Below are 21,447 nucleotides of genomic sequence, written 5' to 3'. Positions count from 1 at the left end.
CTACGGAAATGCCTTCCCGAGTTTTCCTTGGACTTTAAATATAATTAACTGCATTCTGCCGCTGAGGAATTCAGAAGTAACGATGAAGGATTTAAATTTGTCCTTCAAATCATCGCTCAAGACGATAGTATAATACCAGCAAGAACAGAATTTTTACTTCCTGGAACTGTAGCCGGAAACAGAAATTTCTGGTACGGTGTAACGAAGTATGCCAAGAACTGTAACAATCTGCGAGGTGTATTAGTAGCCTTGGCAGTCGTCGACTTACGAAGGACAGTTATCCCGAGGGGAGTTTCCAACGTCAGTGATAAAGGTAAAATCATTTGGAAAGGTGAAGTGGTTGCAGAATGTACTTAGGTGACATGCGTTACAAGAAACAGTAGGCCTCAGGCATCCGTGTCTTCAAAGAGCATAACATCGCAGGTATTGCAGAAGGAGAACTAAGCGATAAAGAGAGAAAAGCTGCAGAATGTGCCGTTCAAGAATTTCAAGACGTTTTCTCTCGCTCATGTACTGACATAGGCCGAATCAATTTGACACAGCATAGAACTGATACAGGGGATCAACCACCAATCAAGAAACATCCAAGACATCTACCGAATGCTAAACAGGAAAAGGTATGAAAACTCCTAAAGGACATGCAAGAGAACAATATCATCTAGCCTTCAGCAAGTCCATGCGCCTCTCCCATTATCCTGGTCAGAAAGAAGAACAGTTCAACTAGAGCTTGCGTAGACTATTGCCAGGTGAACGAGGTTACTAAGAAAGACAGCTACCCTCTTTCTAAGACGGTATTCTGAACACTTTTTCTTGAATTGTTTTTTGACTCTTAATTTACTGTATACGTTCATGGTGTAACGGTAGCACACCCTGGCGTATTCGAGAGGTACAAGTTAGAATCCCGGCGAAAGCAACCCACAATTTTCATGTGCCTTGCTTCAAAATAACCTTATGTCTCTACAGTGCACCTGAACTAAAAAAATATGTGGATGATGATTCTTCACCACCAGGATCTGGCGAATGGGTCCTCTAATCTCCAGTCGTCCTTTAAAAGGGGGTATATAAGGTAGTTATTGCTGTTGCAACGGGTGAAACCTCCGACCCCCTCCGGGACGAAACAAGTTGAGCCATCAGCGGCCATCAGCACATAACAGCGGCCAACCCGTCAAACTATAAAGGAGAACAGTGAGCCAGCCATGTTCCATCAAATTAGGCAATCAAATCAAAATCCCTATCACTTCTCTATTTTGATTAATTATTATTATAATTTCTTCAGCTACTTGTTTAACTGTCTCATAATTTTCAAAACAAAAATCCATTTATATCACACTGGTGTCTCTGAAGTATGTCTTTCATAAAACTGCAAGTTTCAAGGAAGTGGCAATTATTACCTTTTTACTTTACAAAATTGACAGTTTTCATTTCCTTGAAGATCAAATCTGTTAAAATAAGCTCCGTGATCAGTAATAATTTGGTTTATATCTATATTATTAAAGATCTTTTTTCTTTTATCAATTGTCAAAAATCTGATATAACCATTATTTTTTCCAGATGGTTCCCAATTTTCTTTCCATTCCCCAAATATCTCCTCTTTCATAAATTTTTATAACTTTCTTTTCGAATACAGCGCTTCAGTATCTTTCTTTCCCAGGTCTTGAGCAGCTTCTTTTGCCAGCATGTCTGCCCTCTCATTACCAATATACCCAACATGGGCCTTGATCCAGTGCAAATTTATATTAATTATTTTTATGTATTTCAGTCAGAAATTTGAAATCATTTTTATTTGATTTATTAATAAATTATTATTGCGTATGTTAGAAATTGCGTATAAGCAGAAAAAGTATCGGAATAAATATCTATTTTATGTCTGTAAGCAAGTTTTCTTTCGTCCATTTTAATCCATAAAATATTCCTCTAATCTCAACTTGTAAAACTGAATTCAATGGATTTAAGGTATATTTTTGGTACTTGTCCTCTGTTACATGCAAATAAATTAGACATGAACAGCCAACTCCCATGTTCATTTCCGATCGGTCTGTACAAATATCAATCTGACCTACATCCAAAACCAAAAAGTTCTTATCAAATGTAATTACAGTCCTTTCGACCGAATGGGTATCCATATCACAATATTTATGAAAAAATTCCTTTTTTATAATCATCTCTGTAATTTCTAATTCATAATAAAACCATTATCCAATCAAAACATATATGATAAAAATACCTGTATTGTATTGAGGGAGAGGGCACACCGCAAGAATGCATGCAACCGCTGTTGAAACTATTCTAAATACTTAAGTGACTGCTAGCATACAGCTTCTCGGCTCACTGTCCAATTTTTGTCTCAGCTTTAACAGTACCCCAGTTCGGGGTGTGTAAGGTATTTTATCTCTCCTTTCTGCATGCCTTCGTGATGTAGCGGTAGCACACTACACAAAATAACCTAACATCTCTACTGAGTGTATATTGGCAGGTAGAGATACACCCGGATGACGGAGAAAAGATGTCTTTTACTACCAGAAAAGGACTTTGAAAGTTCAATGTGATGCTGTTTGGATTATTCTAAGGCGCCGGCAACATACGAACATCTCATAGAGACTGTGTTGAGAGGACTTTCCTGCGAAGCCTGTCTGGTATACCTGGATGACATCATCTTCGTCGGGAAGAACTTTGAGGAACATCTATAAAATTTTAGAAAGGTACTTCAGAAATTGAGGGTAGAGGATCTATAGTTGAATCCAGCTAAATGTAAACTATTCAAACAGGAACTGACTGACCTAGGAAAGGTCATCTCTGCTGAAGGTGTGTGTACAGATTCAGAAAAAGTAGCAACAGTTAAAGACTGCAGATACCCTGAAAATGCGCATTAGCTCAGAAGTTTCCTTGGCCTTTGAACCTATTATAGGGGATTTGTGAAGGACGTTTCGTCGATCGGAAGACCCATTCATAAACTGACAGAGAGTAAGCAAAAGTTCTTGTGGACAAAAGAATAAGAGGATGCATTTAATAACCCGAAAGAATCTGTAATGGGTTATGGGTTATTCAATTATGGCAAAGCACACGAGGGCTATCTGCCTAAAGGGAGTGATGCCTTCGTGGAGGACTTTCTAAGGAAAACTGGCTCGTATACACGTTACACATGAATCTTTAATATCTACTTCAATTTTGATGTGCTGTCCGCTTAACAAACCATTTCTTCTTGACACAGATGCGAGCAAAGAGACTGCCGAAGTTTCGTCTAAGGAAATAAATGGCAAGGAACGTGTCGTAGCATACTGGAGCAAGTGCCCATCTAAACCGGAGAAGAATTATTTTGTCACCAGGAAAGAGTTGCTCGCCAGAGTTAGAGCGGTAGAACATTTCCATTGATATTTCCAAGATCCCGGACATCCTTAAGAAACTACACAACAGCCTTACAAGACGGGATATCGGAATAATGAAGACTTTGCACAAATTTCGAAAGTGCTTCTACTGGAGTAGTGCAAGGGATGACATGCAAAAGTGGTGTTAATCTTGCAATGCTTGTGTGGGTCGGAAAGGACTGAAGAAACGCAGCCGAGGGAAGCTGCAGCGTTACAATATAGGAGAGCGTTTTGAAGGTATTGCCTCTGACATCCTGGGAACTCTGCCACGAACTACTGATGGCAACAAATACATCCTCGTTGTCATTGATTACTTCACCAAGTGGCCTGCAGTATATATTATTCCTGATTAAGAGGCTGTCACGGTGGCAGAGACAATGGTACAGCTTTAGATTTACAGGCTCGGAATGTCTTTTCTGTTACATTCCAATAAAGGAATGTCTCTTCTGTTACATTCCAATAAAGGAAGAAATTTTGCATCGGCTGTCGACGAGACTACTGACTATTCCCCATCGCAGATTCTCTTCAGACGTTTCCTTTGTCTGATTTGTCATCTCTTGTTTGCTCGCCCTCCGGTTGCGCCTTCATTGCTTGAGGAGTACATTCAAGATCTCCAGGCACGGTTTGAGGTGATGCACAATTTTTCTCGAGAGTCACTCAACTTGGCGACGGAGAAGATGAAGACCCGATATGACACGAGAGCTACAGGACATTGATTCAACAAAGGTGATAAGGTGTGTTTGGGGAATCCGATTCGATGGAAAAGATTCTCTCCTAAACTGCAGTCACCTTAGAAGGGTGCTTACACAGTCCTAAACAGGCTGGATGACATTGTAGTGCGGATCTATAAATCGGCAAATTCTAAGCCTAAAGTCATTCATTACGACAGGCTAAGGCCATTGTACATAGTCCTCATAGTGTATGTAATGTAAATAGTATATTAAGACCATGGTCCTATTTGTATATCAATTTGTAAATTAACGCATTTGTTTATTGGTTAACATTTGATTTGTTTTATGTCATACGAGGGCATTTCGAAAAGTAAAGATACACCGTACGCCAGAGGAAAAGAAAAGTTTTGGTGAGCAAGTTGGAAACACAGGTGTTAACCCTTGAACCGTTAGCTTTCTAATTGCGGTCGTTCGGCATTTTAACGTTGATTCTGGTTGGATTAGGTCGTGTTTAAAATGGCTGCGCCGATTCAAAATCCCTCCAAATGCGAAGTGCTCTCCGTCATACGTTTTCTTCATGCAAAAGGTCAAAGACCAGCGGATATTCACAAAGAAATTGTTTCTGTTTATGGGAACATTATGAATCGAGAAAATGTAACGAAATGGTGTCGTCATTTCTCTGAAGGTAGGACCGATTTTCATGACGAACAAAGAACAGGTCGGCCATCTGTGATCTCTGATGCTCTTCTTCAGAGAAGAGAGGAAGCAATTCGTGTGAATAGACGTCGCAAATTGAAAGAATTGCATCAGATCATATCAAAAGTGTCAGTGACAACTCTTTATGAAGTTGTGACTGTCAAGTTAGGGTACAGGAAATTGTGTGCGAGCTAGGTTCCAACAGGCGGCAACTTCTATGACTGTGGGATACGAAAGCTTGTGCCCCGACTTAACAAATGTTTAGATAATGGGGGTGATTATGTCGAAAAATAATAAATAATCCAGCTAATAAGATGTAACTGACATTTTCTAATTTTTTTTTTAAACCAATGCGAGCCATTGTATCTTTACTTTTCGAAATGCCCTCGTATAATGACCTACTGCTTTAGTATTGCATTAATTTTCCGTAGTTGTAAGTATGGACTGCTGTTTCCAGGGATCCATACTTACAACATGTGTAAGTATGGAAGTCTGTCCTTATTTCCCAGGACAGGCAGTTTTGGGGAAGGAGGCAGCGCTACGATTTTTGCACATACATAGGTAATTTTAGTGAAATTATAAGTAAAATTCTGGTAGTTCTTTTGTATAATGTAATATGAAAAATCTACAGAAAGGGGCTATGCCCAAAAAGTAAGAATACAGGAGCAAGTCCATTTAACATTGAGTAAATAGATATCTCGGTAATTTGGCGAGATACCACCAAACTGGGAGACTATTTCTTTGTCTCCAAATTTGGCAAGAAATCACCCAAAGTCGTCAAACTTTGCTACCATTTGGCGACATTTTGGTCCGGTCCCTGTGTCACCGTTATCGTGTAGGAAACAGCATCGGCTTTAGTCGCATGCAAGATACCTCGCAGTTCGGAGCTCTCTGATTTCGAGAAAGGTATAATTATCGGGTATCACAAATGTGGCCGATCCTTATGGGACATATCTAGCGATCTGAAGTACCCAAAATCGACAGTGGCCTATGTGATTAAGAAGTGGAAGGTGAGCGGTGATTGTCGGAATGTGCCCCGAGTCGGCAGACCAATGAAACTGGAGACAGAGACCGACTAGTGCTGTCCAGAGAAATTCGGAAGAACCGCACCCAACCGATGGCCCTCATCCGCGAGGAGTTTCAATAGGCATCTGGGAGTATTGTTTCATTGAATACCATTCGTAAGGAAGCACATCTGCTTGGTTTTCATAGTCGTGCTGCTGCCCATAAGCCTTTGATCACAAAGTCCAATTGCGCTGCTCGGTTAATGTGGTGCAAAGCACATCGAAATTGCACCATAGATCAGTGGAAACGTGTTCTTTGGAGTGACGAATCAAGGTTCACCCTTTACCATTCGGATGGCAGGGTCTGGGTCTGGCGTCTACCTGGAGAACGTCTCCTGCCAGAATGCATTGTGCCAAGAGTCAAGTTCGGCAGAGGTGGAATTATGGTCTGGGGGTGTTTCTCCTGGTATGGGCTGGGACCCTTGGTCCCCATTCATGGTAAGCTCAACTCCGATGCCTACTGCACTATTTTGGATGACAATGTGCTTCCTACGTTGTGGCAGTTTTACGGGTTGGACCCCTGTTACCTTCAGGACGACAATGCCAGTTGTCATGTTTTGACGTTAACCAAGGCTTGGTATGGTGCCAATGGAGTTCATCGAATGGACTGGCCTGCCCAGAGTCCAGACCTGAACCCTATCGAGAACCTCTGGGACGAGTTGCATCGCCGAATTCAGGGGTGCACTACCCGTGCAAAATCGGTGAAGGAACTTCTATGTCTTCTCCAAGCCGAGTGGAAGAAAATACCACTAGCTGTCATACAAAGACTTGCGGAAAGTATGCCCCGGAGGGTCCACGCTGTAATTACCTCTCGTGGAGGCTCTACCAACTATTGATTTTGAATAAAGTTAGTTTTTCTTTTCTATCACGGGTGTCCAAATACTTATTGGTAGTCAGTGTATATTTTAATTTCTCTTATATTAAAATTTATGATAGTTCTCTCAGTTGCAAATTCTGATTTTCGAAATATGTTCTTCAGTTTCATAAGGTAAAACTCACAGTGGTTATAGAAGGCATGATGTAAACAATCACATGCTGCTATCCATTAGGAATTATTTTTCACAAATATGCAAATTAGACACTGTTTGTAGAAGACACGTTTCTGAAACCTTAATAACGATGACAAAGTTTTCTGAGAAAATTTTCAAAGACTGTGCTGGTTAGTTTTTGATTATTTAAGGGATATTATGGTTCACGAAAGATGATTCGATGATTTTCAGCTTTGGCGTGCTGCCAACTATCTTGAAACAGCACAGTCTATTAAAGAGGCCGCCATAACTTTTATCTGAAGACTGATTTCTCGTAAATATTGGCACTGGTACATTTCAAGTCTCTATAGAATTTTACAATAACTTTCACGATCACCTGTAGGGGACTTTTCTCGAAGGAAGAATAACAATCATTACTGCATATTGATGGCCTTATTATGTCATCTGTATAGAATTTTCCCCCCTTTTCCGCATTATATTCAAAGGACAATCTGCACTCGTAATAAACACTTATAATTTTGTATTTTACGCTTATTATTCATTAGCTTATAAGGTATTTCTCCCACCTTCTTAGCGTGCCTTCGTAGTGTAGTGATCTGCACGCTGGGCGAGTATCCAGAAGTCCGTGTTTCGATTCCGGCGAGGGCGTTGCTCATTTTTCATCTCTCCTGCTTCTAATTAACCTAATGTCTCTACAGTGGCGCCCGAACTAAAAGGGTGGTGCGTATCCAGAGGTCCGTGCTTCGATATCCGGCGAGGGCGTTGCTCATTTTTCATCTGTCCTGCTTCTAATTAACGTAACGTCTCTAAAAGCTTATTATGTTTTACCTTACTGTCACTGCGCCCAGCAGCGGCCGAGCGGTAAAATCGCTGAACACTGGTAGTTCGGTCCGAGGTTCGAATCCCGCAAACGGGCTGGCTGCATGGGCGTTTTCGTGGTTTTCCCCATGTGTAACGTGTATACGAGCCAGTTCCCCTTAGAAAGTCCTCCACAAAGGCATCCCTCCCCTTAGGCAGATAGCCCTAGTGTGCTTTGCCGTTATTCTCAATACACACCACCACTTTACTGTCACTTCTACTTTTGTTGGCCCCCATCAGGATGGAAATTAATGAGTCTATACAAGTTAAGGGAGAGCTTTGAGACCGCGGCCTGTCTCCGAACTATTTTTATCTTGACTTTTGCGGTCTTTTAATCCTACCCGACACGATATGTTACTTGATGATCTAAGTAACATACGGAGCCAGAATTTAGCACTGAAGTAGTTAGATTCCATACAACCTTTCCTTGCCCTTTTTATCAAAAGAAAATCTTTGCCTTGGAATGATAACCATGCGTGAAAAGAAGTATGGTAATGTTATCCAGAAACATCTTGAATGTAAACGTAATTTTGGGAAATTCAGCTCAAATCTCCACTAATTATCAGACAAACGAATGATTTTTGATATTATAAACATGAAATGAATACATTGTAGGTGAAGTGGTGCTAAAGCTTTCAAATCATTGCGCAGTTACTCCTAAAACATTTCGGCGACCAGCTGCAAATTTCATGTGTTCTTACTCATTAAATGAATGAATATCTGACCAGAGCATGAAGCAAAAGAGCTCAAGAACTTGGAATGATACTACTTAATTATTTCACTGAACGTGGAACAAAAGAGTGTGCAAGATGGAAGTAGACAAGCCACGACGTGATCGTCGTACTATCCCCAGGTTGCATTTTGTGAGTGAAATCAGACCCGTCAAACCAACAATTATCGTGCGATGAAAAGTGTTCTATAAACTCATCATATCAAAATCTGAGGCTTATCCTTACAGGACCATCTGATGTGCAAGTACACTGCTGGCCATTAAAATTGCAACACCAGGAAGGAATGACTTGATGAACGTCAGAATTACATGAAAGGAAGAAGATGTTGGGATATGCAAATTCCCATTTAGACGCAGGAGACGCAGGTATTTCAGTCCATTTAGACGCAGGAGGGAGAAACATCTAAAGCACTGCATAAAAGAAAAGACAATCTCAACGCCCTACCATGACTGACTCCCAAGAGAACAGACATATTGTGAGGTCAGCTCTGCAAAACCGTATGACCACATCACGGACCATTAGTCAAGAAATTGGCATGATTGCAGCACGTCCAGTATCAATTCTTAAGGTGCGTCGACGTTTACAGCAGGGTGACCATTGACAATGTAGCACGGAGAGAGACGGCGACTCTGGTGCGCCAGACAACAAAGCTGGGTACAGAAGGGGCACAATGTCTCCTTTACAAACGCGTTCCAGTTCTATGTGTAGTATTCTGATAGCCATATACGTGTCTGGAGGGTCCGAGGAGACCGTACGTCACCTGCTAGCATTAGATATCCCCATAGGGGCTCTGCACCTGGTGTGATGGTTTTGGCAGTCATTGGGTACACGACAGGCACATCTATAGTTTGGATCGACGGTAATTTGAACGCAGTTGGGTACATTTCTGACATCTTACGTCTAGTGGTTGTGCCCTATCTTCGAGGCCCCCGAACGCTATGCTCCAACAGGATAATGCAAGAGCAAATCTTGCACGTGGCATTCTAACATTCCTCGATGCACAGGGTATGCGATTGCTGCCCTGGCGTGCACGGTCTCCAGATCTGTCACCCATTGAAATCATCTGGTTATGAGTTGCTGAGAAACAGGCCCGCCACACCTCTCCAGCTAATACGGCATAGACTTGAAGGAGCATGGAATGAGTTTCCCTTTCTGTCCTCCAATCCCAGTTTGACTCCATGCCTAATGGGGTAAGGGAACCTTTTTGGCAGCTATTTCTACTAATTTCGTACCCCTGTAAATATCCAAAATGCTTCCAAATTTAATCATTTTGTTTTCATGCCATACTGTTTACGTGCAATAAATGTCATTTTTATATTTGCTTTCCTTCATGGTGTTGCAATTTTAATGCCCAGCAGTGTACTTCGGGAATAACTGTAATACTCGCATGGAGTGGGGATCTTAATAATCGCCCGTTCTCAAACCGATTGAAAAATCATTAAATGCCCTAGATGCATTGTCCAACTTCTCTCAATGAGTTGTAAGCTATTCTCTTAGAGAGAAACAGTAATAATTGCCTTCTGGTGCGCTTAGGAGAATTAAAAAAAACATTGAACGTCGATGCGGAGCTCAAGAAGAGACATACACATCCCATCTTAAAGTAAAGCGTTTATTTGCATATCTTTATATTAATGCTTTTTGAATACGTGAAATATAATGTACATCCTGCAGAGGAAAAAAAGAAATGGGACAGTTCTGAACTCCCGTCCTAACGGGCCGATTGACGAAATTTAGTTTGTGTTTTTAATGGCTCTAAAGCACGATTTAGGATATATATTAGGTTTATATATAGCATTATTGTAACATAAGTATTTTGACACAAGATCGGACCTTTTCTGAAATCAGATACTGATGTTTTTCTATATTTCGATTCTACGACTCAAATTATGCCTAAATATTAAATTTTGTGAACTTTAGCGAAAAACTTACTGAGAAATTAAAAAATTTATCTTAGCGTCCTTTTTTTTAATTTTGAGCCAAGAATAATTCTCTTGGCGAAATTCTTAATTTATTATTCCTATTCTCTTTTCCATTTTTTCACTGTGCACGAGCGGAGAAAAAGGTGCTTCGTTCATTCTTTCAAATAATTTTAACAAAGAGCGTAAACCATATTTTGCATTATTATCGTTTATAACAAATATGCCAAATTTAAAATCTCTCCAATACATAAATTCACGTTTATCTTGGGAATTTTGAATGAAAAGATCTAAATATTTGTAGGTATGCCTAGAAATACATTTACTTTGAGGTGATCTTAAAACTTTTATACGTTATGATACAAGAAAATTATAAAACTAACTATAACTAAAATACAAATATAAAAGATTAATTAAAACATCCATGTAAATTTTATTCAGATTGAACTTAAATTTCGAACTGTGAAAGAAGGAATCAAGTAAGTTTAATTAAAGAAAAAAGATATTAATATATATATATATATATATTCCTCCCGCCTTCTTAGCATGCCTTCTTGGTGTAGTGGTCAGCGCACTCGGCGCGTATTCGAGAAGTCCATGGTTCGAGTCCCAGCGAGGGTATTGCTCATTTTTAATGACTCCTGCTTCTCAATAACCTAATGCCTCTACAATATATACCAAATTCAATTAGCAATGAAGAGATATGATTTTGAGAGATTTTTTTTAAATTGTACTCGTGCGATTTTTACAAAAAATGATACTTTGGCATAATTTGAGCCGTGCAGAATCGAAATATGCAAATATATATACATGTGTGTGTGTGTCGTGTAGGAAAAATTGCAATTTTGTGTCAAAACATGGACATTATAGCGATACTATACAGGAGTCTAATAGTTTCATTTTCGAAATATGAAAAACTCAAATAAAATTTGGTCACTTAACCCAGTAGAACGAGATATATAGAATTGTCCCATTTATTTTTACTGTACCCTTTCATTATTTGTCCCATTTATTTGTGTGCATATGTAAATAATTACAAATAGAATTAAACGCATTCTATTTACTATAATTTCTTATTCATGAATATATGGCATGGAACTGCCTATCATCATGTGATGTCAATAATTTTTCTTACTTTTTTCAGCTAATATTTACGTATACTATCGGGTCGTCGTTTTAGAAAGCAGTATATGCTCTTTCCAGCATAAACTGTGATTGGTATGGTTCTGTATGAACCATACGTAGGAGTACTGATTAAAATGAAGTTATCGGCTATAATAATTAAATAATTCGAATCCGTGTACTGATATATTATTTATGTGTTATTTTAGAAGCAGACAGTACTAAGGATCTCCTCAATGATCTCCAGTCTTTTGGTAGATGGCCCGTTATTGACAACAAATGGAACAGTAAACAGTTCGACTGGGTCGATCTGATGGGTGCATTTAAAAAGCGTGGTTACATATATGACATGCTCCTAACTATCTTTGTAAGGCCAGATGTAAAAAATACATCAAGTACCTTGATAGCGGTAAGATAATTAATAATTATGTTAAGATTTTATGTTTGCTTAATTTAATTATGTTTCCTGTTATGCTTACAGAATCCAGGTATTGGCTAGGCTTCTTTTCTCAGCATGCGAAGGTATTCCTATTACTTTTTCCTACTGCTGGTGTTCATGAACTCTAAATGGATTTCATAAAATGAAAAATTCTCACATGGCTCACTATAAAAATATTAAATGCTAGTATTGTCCAGATTCTTATTTGGCTATATAAAGAGGCTGCTTAAATTTCAAATAAAAGATCTTTTTAAACCACAGAAAGTCCATCTTGCGAATCCCATCTTAATATGACAGACATGCGACATGCGACATGCGGCGGAGGACGTGGGCACCACCCCTTTACCATATGGTTAATTGGTGTAGCGCCACGTCCACCAGTGTCAATATAAATATCAAGGACTCGGACGTCTAGGTGCATTAGATTTCACTTATTGCGCCTGACTGGCGTAAGATAAAATGTTCTACTGTACAAGGTTATATGCATGCAGGGGTAGGATATGGAAACAGTAAGATGATAATGCATAAAACAATTATATGTGGAGATATGCTGAAATATAACATACCAACACAGATATCATAGATACATTAAACATATGTTACATAAAAATCAATAACTAACATACTATTATACCTACATTAATCAAACATTACCTAAATATCAAGGACTGAGGCACTAGTTGCATTAAAATTTCACTTACTACTCCACACAGGGGCGCGTTAAAATATTCTATGGTACATAGTTATTTACATGCAGGGGTAAAACATGGAAAAAGTTACTTAACAATTATTAACACCCAATATCCTAAATACATTAAACTTTTGTTACGTAAACATTAATGACTTGGATACTATGTTTACATTGGACAGACATTGCATGGATATCACAGACTCAGACGTTGTGCTTTAAGCTTCACTTATTGCGCTACACAGCCACATATTAAAGTATTCTATGGTACAAGGTTATATATGTGCAGGGGTAAGTAAGGCATAGAAAACAGTTAGATAATAATGCATAAGACAATCATATGTGGAGACATGCTGAATTATAAGATACAAACACAGATATCATAGATACATTACACATACATTACATGGAAACATCTAGATACATTACACATACATTACACACACGTTACATGAAATTTAATGTCTAAAATACTATATCTACATTAAAAAGGCGTAGCCTAAATATCAAAAAATGAAGGCACTGGTTGCATTAAATCTTCACTTAACTGCACCATACAGGGGCACGTTAAAATAATCTATGTACATAGTTATTTACATGCAGGGATGAAACTTGTGGAGAGTTACATAACGATTATGGAAACAATATTATATAAACACTAAACATATGTTACATAAAAAATAGTGACTGAGATACTATGTTTACATTAACCTGACATATATCAAAGACTCAGATGCTATTGCGCTACTCTGGAGCATGTTAAAATATTCCATGGTACATAGCCATGTACATGCAGGGGTAAAACATGAAAAATAATTACATATTAATGCATAATACAGTCATATGTAGAGACATGCTTAAATATAAAATACAAACACAGATATCATATATACATTACACATACATTACATGAAAATCAATGACTGAGTTTGTCTACATTAAACAAACATTATATATATATATATCAAGGACTGAAACTCTGGTTGCGTTAAAACTTCACTTACTGCGCCTCACAGGTGCGTGTTAGAATATGCTATGGAACATAGTTATATACATACAGGGGTAAAGCATGGAAGACAGTTACACAAAATTGCATAAGATAATCATATATGGGAGCATGCTACAAAACAGAATACAGTCCCTGATATCATGGGTACAGTAAGCATATGTTACATAAAATCGGTAAAATAAACCATTGGACAGTTATATGAAGAAACCATGCTAAAATATAAAAAACATACACAAATATCATAACTATAAAAAACATATACTGAGCACAATCAATAGTTTAGACACTATATTTACGTTAAACACACGTTACATATACATCAATGACTTGAACACTGGTTACATTATAGCTTCGCTTACTATGTTGGAGTTACATCAATACATTTGAACTGTAGTATAGCACATTTTGTCTTAGACACACATACGCACAGTTTGCAATTTGCAGATTACATTTGGAACAAACTTACAGATACTATTGCGTTTTAATATTACATGTGCCTATGTGGTTTGCATATTGGGTGTAAAATCAGACGCAGAGTTTAGGCGTCCATTCATTACAAATTTCACTTTAACTGTTGTAACGTTATGCAGTTCATCTTGCATTGAGTATACGCAAGTGTGATTAGGCTGCGCGGACTGCTATATTTGGTATAAGTCTGTGTTTAGGTCTGCCAGCTTATCCATCATACGTCCAATTTTTTGGATTAAGTGGCGCTGCTTAATAAGGAATTTACAAAATGACTGTCTGTTAGTCGTTGGTATAGGAACATGTTGTCCCTCTGTGAGTGGACAAGAAGTTAGGTAGTGCTCCGGGGAGCCTGTGTGTCCACACGTACATTGATCTGAGGAACAGATGCCAAATCGGTAGAAGTATACAGGAAAAGGTCCATGTCCCGAAATGTACCTAACCAGCTGTGAATTGGCAATGTTCCGTTCTGTGTCCACATAGCTGATGTGGTAGTGGACACGTCTTCCAGTGGTACTGTCATCCCATTCTTGTTGCCACTTGCCAATGGCTTTAAGTCGTAGTGACTTCTTTAGAAATGTGACCGGCCATGGGATATTGAACTGCAAATCTGTCGGGCCTAACGCCGCTTCTTTGGCAAGTTGGTCCGCCATCTCGTTTCCGAGATGACCCGCATGTGCTTTGATCCATTTAAGCTTGATGTGCAGGTTGCATTGGCGCAGATTTGCTTGAATGCCCTGTATTATTTTACTGACATGGTTGGGGTTCATGATGGCATGCAACGACGACAAACTGTCGGTTTTGATGGTGGCATTATGGATGTTAGAGGAGAGCAAATAGTTAACTGCATGGGCAATTGCTATCGCTTCTCCTTGAAAAACACTGTTATGCTGCTGCAGTTGTGCCTTCCATCTTGCTTGAATTGTATCATGTCGCATGACTATGTATGAGCATCCCGCTTTTTCATCGATTTTGGAGCCGTCGGTGAAGATGTTAAATAGTGTTGGGGAATTAGTCGTAGACGGGTTGATGGTGACTTTGACGCCAGTGCCTTTGCTCGCTGGGTGGACATGCAGTGGTCGATCAATGACTTCATATTCTTCCGGATGGAAGTATTCCTCGTCAAACACAGTTGGCGTTTTGAGTTGCAGTATAATCTGTTTGGACGCCTCTTCTTCAACTCGTATGTGTAGTGGGAGTAGACCAGCTAATACATTAAGAGCATCCGATGAGGTTGTACGGTAGGCCCTTGTAATGCCCAATGCGAAAGGCCGTTGTATGGTATAAAGATGTTTAATCTTCCTGCCCTGCATTGGGTGGCACCAAACTGCTGCTGCGTATGTAGCTATCTTTTCCACTACTGTCGTATATAACACTTTTTGTATGTGTGGATTGAGTCCCCACTTATAACCATAAAACTGGCGCATTTGCTGAACTATAGCACTGGTTCTTAGCTTGAGATCTTGAATGTGGGGGATCCACGTCATTTTAGTATCAAAAGTGACACCCAAATATTTCAAGGTATTAACAATTTTAATTCTCTGCCCATTTAGTTTGATCGTAGGGCGTCTTGCAAGTGATCCGCCTTTCTTAGGGATCAAGAGGATTTTAGATTTATGATCTGCTATTTGCAGTTTAAGATTGGTGCACCTGACATAAAAGATGTGACACACTTCGTTACAGTTTGAATGTGACAGACATTGAAAAACACCTAGAAGTTCGGTAGGGCATTTCTTTTTCAAAAATTCTAAAAGTCCCTAGAAGTAGCGCTCGAACTAAAATGTGGCTTACAATATGTCATCTCCAACTAGACTTAGTGACTGGGTGTGGGTAATTAGCGGCACGTTCGCTAGCGCATCAAAAGGTCCTGATATCGGCGGCAGCATTGCTTAATCTTCACCTTTCCTATGGCCAAAAATTTCTAAATATCTATACAAAATAATAACATTATTTACTGAGGTGATACAACTGAGCTTATGACTGCCGAAAGAATGTTTGGACATGAAGGCTTCACTCCAAAAATTACTAATAGTCTTAAAAAATCATGAAAAATAAAGCAGAAAATCGCTCGTTTAAAAGCAATGTTAATTTTTTTAACATACTTGAACAAACTTTTATTGTTGAAGTATGATGCAATGATTTAAATATGGTTCTGAAAGTCATAGTTAAATCAATATAATAAACAAAACTGGGCTTTTTTCAGAACCGCATTTTAATCAAAACCCAAAGATTAAAATATGAATCTGAAAAGAGCACAGATTTCCCTTGATTTCTTTTAATCTGAAGGAATTTAATTTGGAGTAATATGTTCTTAAGAGATTATTTATGTATTTTGTTTTTTACACTACTCATAATTTGCTTTTGTCACTTGCTGCTCTTCTTTATTTCCTGAATTTGTTCAGAATGTATGGCTAAATGACCATATTATTTCGTGAAATATTTATCTGAGAAAGATATATTTCAAATTTTAGCTAGTTTGACACAGGTTTTCAGTTGGGAGCTCTTTGCAGTTCAATACCTTTGATTATTCTTACGCCAAAGTAAATTTTTATTCCAGCTTATACAATACTGAAACAAAGCGGAGGAGGTTGAAACAGCAAAGTGTTAGTTCAGACAATTTCACAATCAGAGCTGTTTATATGTCGAAACCGAAACACTTTTTTTTGTTTAAACTCAAAGATTTTCCCTCGGTAAGGAATTTTTTTTTAAATAATTTGTTTTATCTTTTAGATTTATCCGCCAACCCTCGGAACAGATCTATCTTATTTCACGATGGATGAACTACTCACTACGTACCAAGATGGCATCATCCATATAGCTAAATCTTTGGCTCCAGATCTGAATGAAACAATAGCAGAGGAAGAAATTAAAGCCGCTTACCAAATTGAAAGACGTCTCGCAAATGTGAGTTTATACCAGTGAAAATTATAAAATTTAACAAGATAACTTTGCTAAAGGGTATGAGAAACGAATTAGAGTTAGCTGCTAATTATTTTTACATTTTTTCTTGTGTGCATATTTATTATTCCTACTTTAATTGCATTAAGTGAAAACACTCAAAACATTAATTGATCAATTGCAGCAACGGATTTTTTTTAACATTTTCCTTCATTAGCAATACCAAAAAGGAGAAATGATATAGAATAAAAGCATAACTATAAGATAAATGAGTACAGCACTATATTACTGGAAAGACTATGGACACAGCCAGATATACACTGTGTCCACAAAATCACTTCCCCGCTTTTATTTTCGCAACCGTTTGTGGACACGTACACTTCCAACTACAAAAATATTTTAAATCGCGCAAAAATTCAAGTTTTGGCATTTTAAAATTTAAATAAATCACTTTTATAAAAATTACGAAAACCTTTTTATACATTCATCCGCCTCCTATACCTACATGTAGGAAAATTTTGTACTTTTCATAAGAAAAATAAAACACAAAAATTTTGACTCTCATACTATAAAAGTTCATTTAGATATTTGATATTAAACTAGCACGTCCCATTCAGGGGTCAAACACAAACTGAAGAAAGAAATGTTTGCATTTGCACGTAACTAAAAATAAAATATCAGTTAAAAAGATTTCTGTTAAGCCATTAAATGACGAGCATCTCTATTCAGATCCTCGAGACAAGTACAAATCAATGTAATTTTTAAGCGGAGATTTTGCTTACAGACTTTATAGAATTGGCGTTTTAGAAAATATTGGTAGGCTTCAGTACTATGTAAAGTCCAGTGAAGGAACTTCTGTCTGTATACTGGAGTAGCTGGAAACTACACAGGAGAAGGGTTCACGTACCCTTTATTAACTTTTTAAAATTTACAATGCTTCAACTCGACGCTAACAAACTTCGCCTCTACTTGGGCGTTAACTGAAAGTCAGATAATTGAAACTAAAAGTTGAAATATTAACAAGTGATAAAACTAGCCTAGTATATCAGCGAGATCCTGTAACTTCAATCCCCTTCTAAGCTAGTGGCAGCAAAGCAACGCAATTAAGCCGCTTGAACCGGCAATAAGCAAACGTATCTACGGCAAAGACGGCAGCTAGAGCCTAACTCTCTCTTTCACCTACCGAAACTCGGCTTTTAACTAATTCCTTCAAAATAGAAAATTTGCATTCGTTCACGCGCTACAACATTTAACTATTCTGGCACTGACAATTAGGAGAATGAAGGCTTATAGGAAAGTTTCAAATAAAACTTTAAATTATTAGTTAAAATAAATATAAGTCCCTACAAATAACACATAGCCAATTTGTAATATTCGAAGTAAGTAAGAACGAAATATATTTGTAGTATAATGAAGTTTATATATTATCAGATTCTGATTATAATAATTATAATAAAACTTCATGAGAATATTAATTATGTATATTTAGTCTTCGAGAATCCATAAATTACTGGTGTGAAAATTTTTTCGGCATATCAAATGTAACAAAATTGTAAGACAAATGTATATTATTAGAGAATATCATTCAATAGCATTTAAAGGAATAAAATCAACCTCGAATTTATTCTAATTTATTTGTTAACCGTATAACGTATTTTCTCTCTCCTTTCTGACATTCGACGCGTAGTCGAGAGCTCCGGGTTCGAGTTCCTGCGTGGGCACTGCTCATTTTTCCTGTTTCCTATTTCAAAAATCCTAATGTCTCTACACAAGCTCCCGAACTATAAGGTGGTGGATGATGATTTTTCACCACCAGCATTTGGCGATTGGGTTCCCTAATCCCTAGTCACCCTTTAAAAAGCGAAATATATAAGGTATTTTCTCCCTCCTTTGTGCATGTCTTGCTGGTGTCACTGCAGCACACACGGCACGTATTCGAGAAGTCCAGGTTCGAGTCCCGGAGAGGGCATTACTCATTTTTCACAGTTCCTAATTCAAAAACCCTAATGACTCTACAGCGGATCCCTCAATGCCAATGAAAAATGACGTCAAATATAGTAAATTAAATATCTAGGTCAATTTTTGTCCTGCAGGGATAAAACTTTTGTATTTTAATTTTTTTGTAGCGAAAACAAAATTTTCATAAATATAAATATAGGGACTGGAAGAATGAAAAGTATTAGATTTCGTAATATTTTGTTAAATTGATTTGTTTCAATTTAATGATACCCAAACAAGAATTTTTGCGTCATTGAAAACATTTTCATAATAACAAGTGCATGTCTACGCCCAACTATTGCGAAAATAAAGGCCTAGTAAGGACTTTTTCAGACGCGGTGTAGAGTAGCTTTCTCGGCAGCAAAATGCCTTAGGGGCTCACTCTTTGTGATACGGTTGTAGCGTTCCCGAAGTACCTTAGTCCTTCAAGGGATCACTCTTTTGATGAGACGGGGGCACGATCCTGGAGTCCTATTGATTTTTCCTCATTTCCGTTTCCCCTCCTCTTAGCTATAACTTTCTCCTTTCTGGTTTCCCTCTCCACAGGTTGAGGCTCGTCATGAGGTACTATTACAATCATTGTTTTAGCTTTAAATGGCGTACGTGGATATGCGTGTCGTTCGAAAGGAAGGTCCTAGTAGTTGAGGGGCGTAATATTGTCCCTAATACACTGCTTTGGCTTCTGCTTCAGCTAACAGGCGGCACTTCGTTGTCCTCATGAGAGTGAATCGGTTGTTCTACCGACTTTAAGAGTCGGCAACATGGGGATGAGCTAACGGGAGTTAAACAACTGCGTTCCGGTGATCTTCATGTGGGAACTTCTTCTCCGTCGGTTAAAAAAGCCTGGTAAGTCGATGTAAGTGTATCAGCGTACAAATCGTTAAATTATTCTCGAATGCGAGAAGAAGGTCAGTTAATTAACTTGCCCAAACTGGAAATCTGAAAATGAACTTTCAAAGTAAAGTAAACGATTTTACAGCCAGAGGTACGAGACGAATGGTAATTGAGTCACAGCCTTACGAAAAGTTATCATACGCGAGTTCAGTAAAATCTGTCAAATCGATAGGCACAAAAAGAATATGTGCACAAAATAAACAGCCAGAGCAGAATATTATGGTAATACCTAAAATACCTAATAATAAAGAAGCTTAAGTCATCCAGCAGAAAAATAAAAATGAGAAAAAGGCAATTTCAGCACCACCCAGAAATACAAGTGTAAGCTCCTTTGGAAGCATTAGTTCAGATGATTTACGTTCTGATATGGACGTGAAAGAGAGAGTGGACATCCCAATGTACCTACTTCTAAGTAAAACAAAAAGACAGCACCGAAAAAGTGAACGTCAGTTTTAACGGCAACCTTTGTTTCCTGGAATTGTCGCGATTCCACCAAAATCTCGTTAACTTCAAAGTTTCAAAGTAACTATTCCCTGATTCGGCTGCCCTTAGTGTTCAGAACAAGAAAATTATCACTATGAAAATTGCACAAGCTCTCTGATCCATGAGAGGCTACTCATGGGCCTACATCGAATAATAAAGATTCTCTTAAACACAGTGGGGAATAAAATCATAAAGTATGGAGCCGCCCTATGAGCATTCCTCACGTCCCAAAGAAAGATTAGAACCTTAAACGCCATTCAACGTCTTTTTCTATTAAACATTACCCGCGCATTCTACACTACTTCAAATAACGCACTTCAAATACCAGCCGGAGAACTACCACTACCAATACTTGTAGAAATTGAAGCTCTCTCAACTACCATACAACAGCTCAAGAAACCAGCCACTTATCAGAATACAACATTCTACCCGGATCAATATGAAGTAAAACCTAAAAGATACCAACAACATCCAGCAAACAGCCTAATAAATCTCAAGAGGAATCTCATCTCACCACCTCCCAATACCGACTATAGAGCATATACAGATGGATCCAAGATACAAAATAAAGTAGGATGTGCAGCTTCTATTCTTCATCTCGCCAACATAGCTACAGAATGGCAAGGTCATCTACAGGAACAGATCAGCGTGTTCCAGGCAAAACTAATGGCATACTACACAGACTTCACATCCTTCATCAAATTCAAGCAGATCCAGTGCACATCATAACAGATAGCCAGTCATCAATATTTGCAATCAAGGATCCTCATACAAATTCACCAATAGACCGACTAATCCAAAACGCCATAACCTCCAGTACCAGCCAGCACATCATATCATGGACCAGAGAGCATGCTAACTGCGCGGGTAATGAACGAGCAGACGAATTGGCCAAACAAGCTGCTCTTGAACAAATCGCCACACCAATCCAGACACCATGGCCAAGATCAGCATTAAAAATATCCCTAAAATATTTAGCAGAAAAGAAGTGGCAAGATCAATGGGACACAAGCTTGCAAGGTCGTAGAACTTGCACTCTATTACCAAAAATTGATACCTCCACGATCACACATTACTTTCTATCACAGTACATCACAGGCCATGGGCCATATTCGATTTACTTCAACGCAAGAAATCTTGCCAACACAAGCCAATGTATCTGCG

General features: G+C 38.3%; 1 protein-coding gene across 1 annotated transcript in view; it reads left to right on the top strand.

The window, feature by feature from the left end:
* Nucleotides 1-21,447, top strand: part of LOC118203870 (endothelin-converting enzyme homolog) — a 131,075-nt gene that overhangs the window by 32,385 nt on the left and 77,243 nt on the right. The window contains exons 6-7 of the mRNA XM_085821504.1: nt 11,619-11,818; nt 16,741-16,914. Coding sequence (XP_085677630.1) covers nt 11,619-11,818; nt 16,741-16,914 — 374 coding nt within the window. The remainder of the gene's footprint in view (nt 1-11,618; nt 11,819-16,740; nt 16,915-21,447) is intronic.

Source organism: Stegodyphus dumicola, chromosome 8 (assembly GCF_044657685.1).
Source record: "Stegodyphus dumicola isolate Sdum_Otavi_A_Nest chromosome 8, ASM4465768v1".
NCBI classification, from domain to species: domain Eukaryota; kingdom Metazoa; phylum Arthropoda; class Arachnida; order Araneae; family Eresidae; genus Stegodyphus; species Stegodyphus dumicola.
This window is presented reverse-complemented; position numbering and strand designations above follow the sequence as displayed.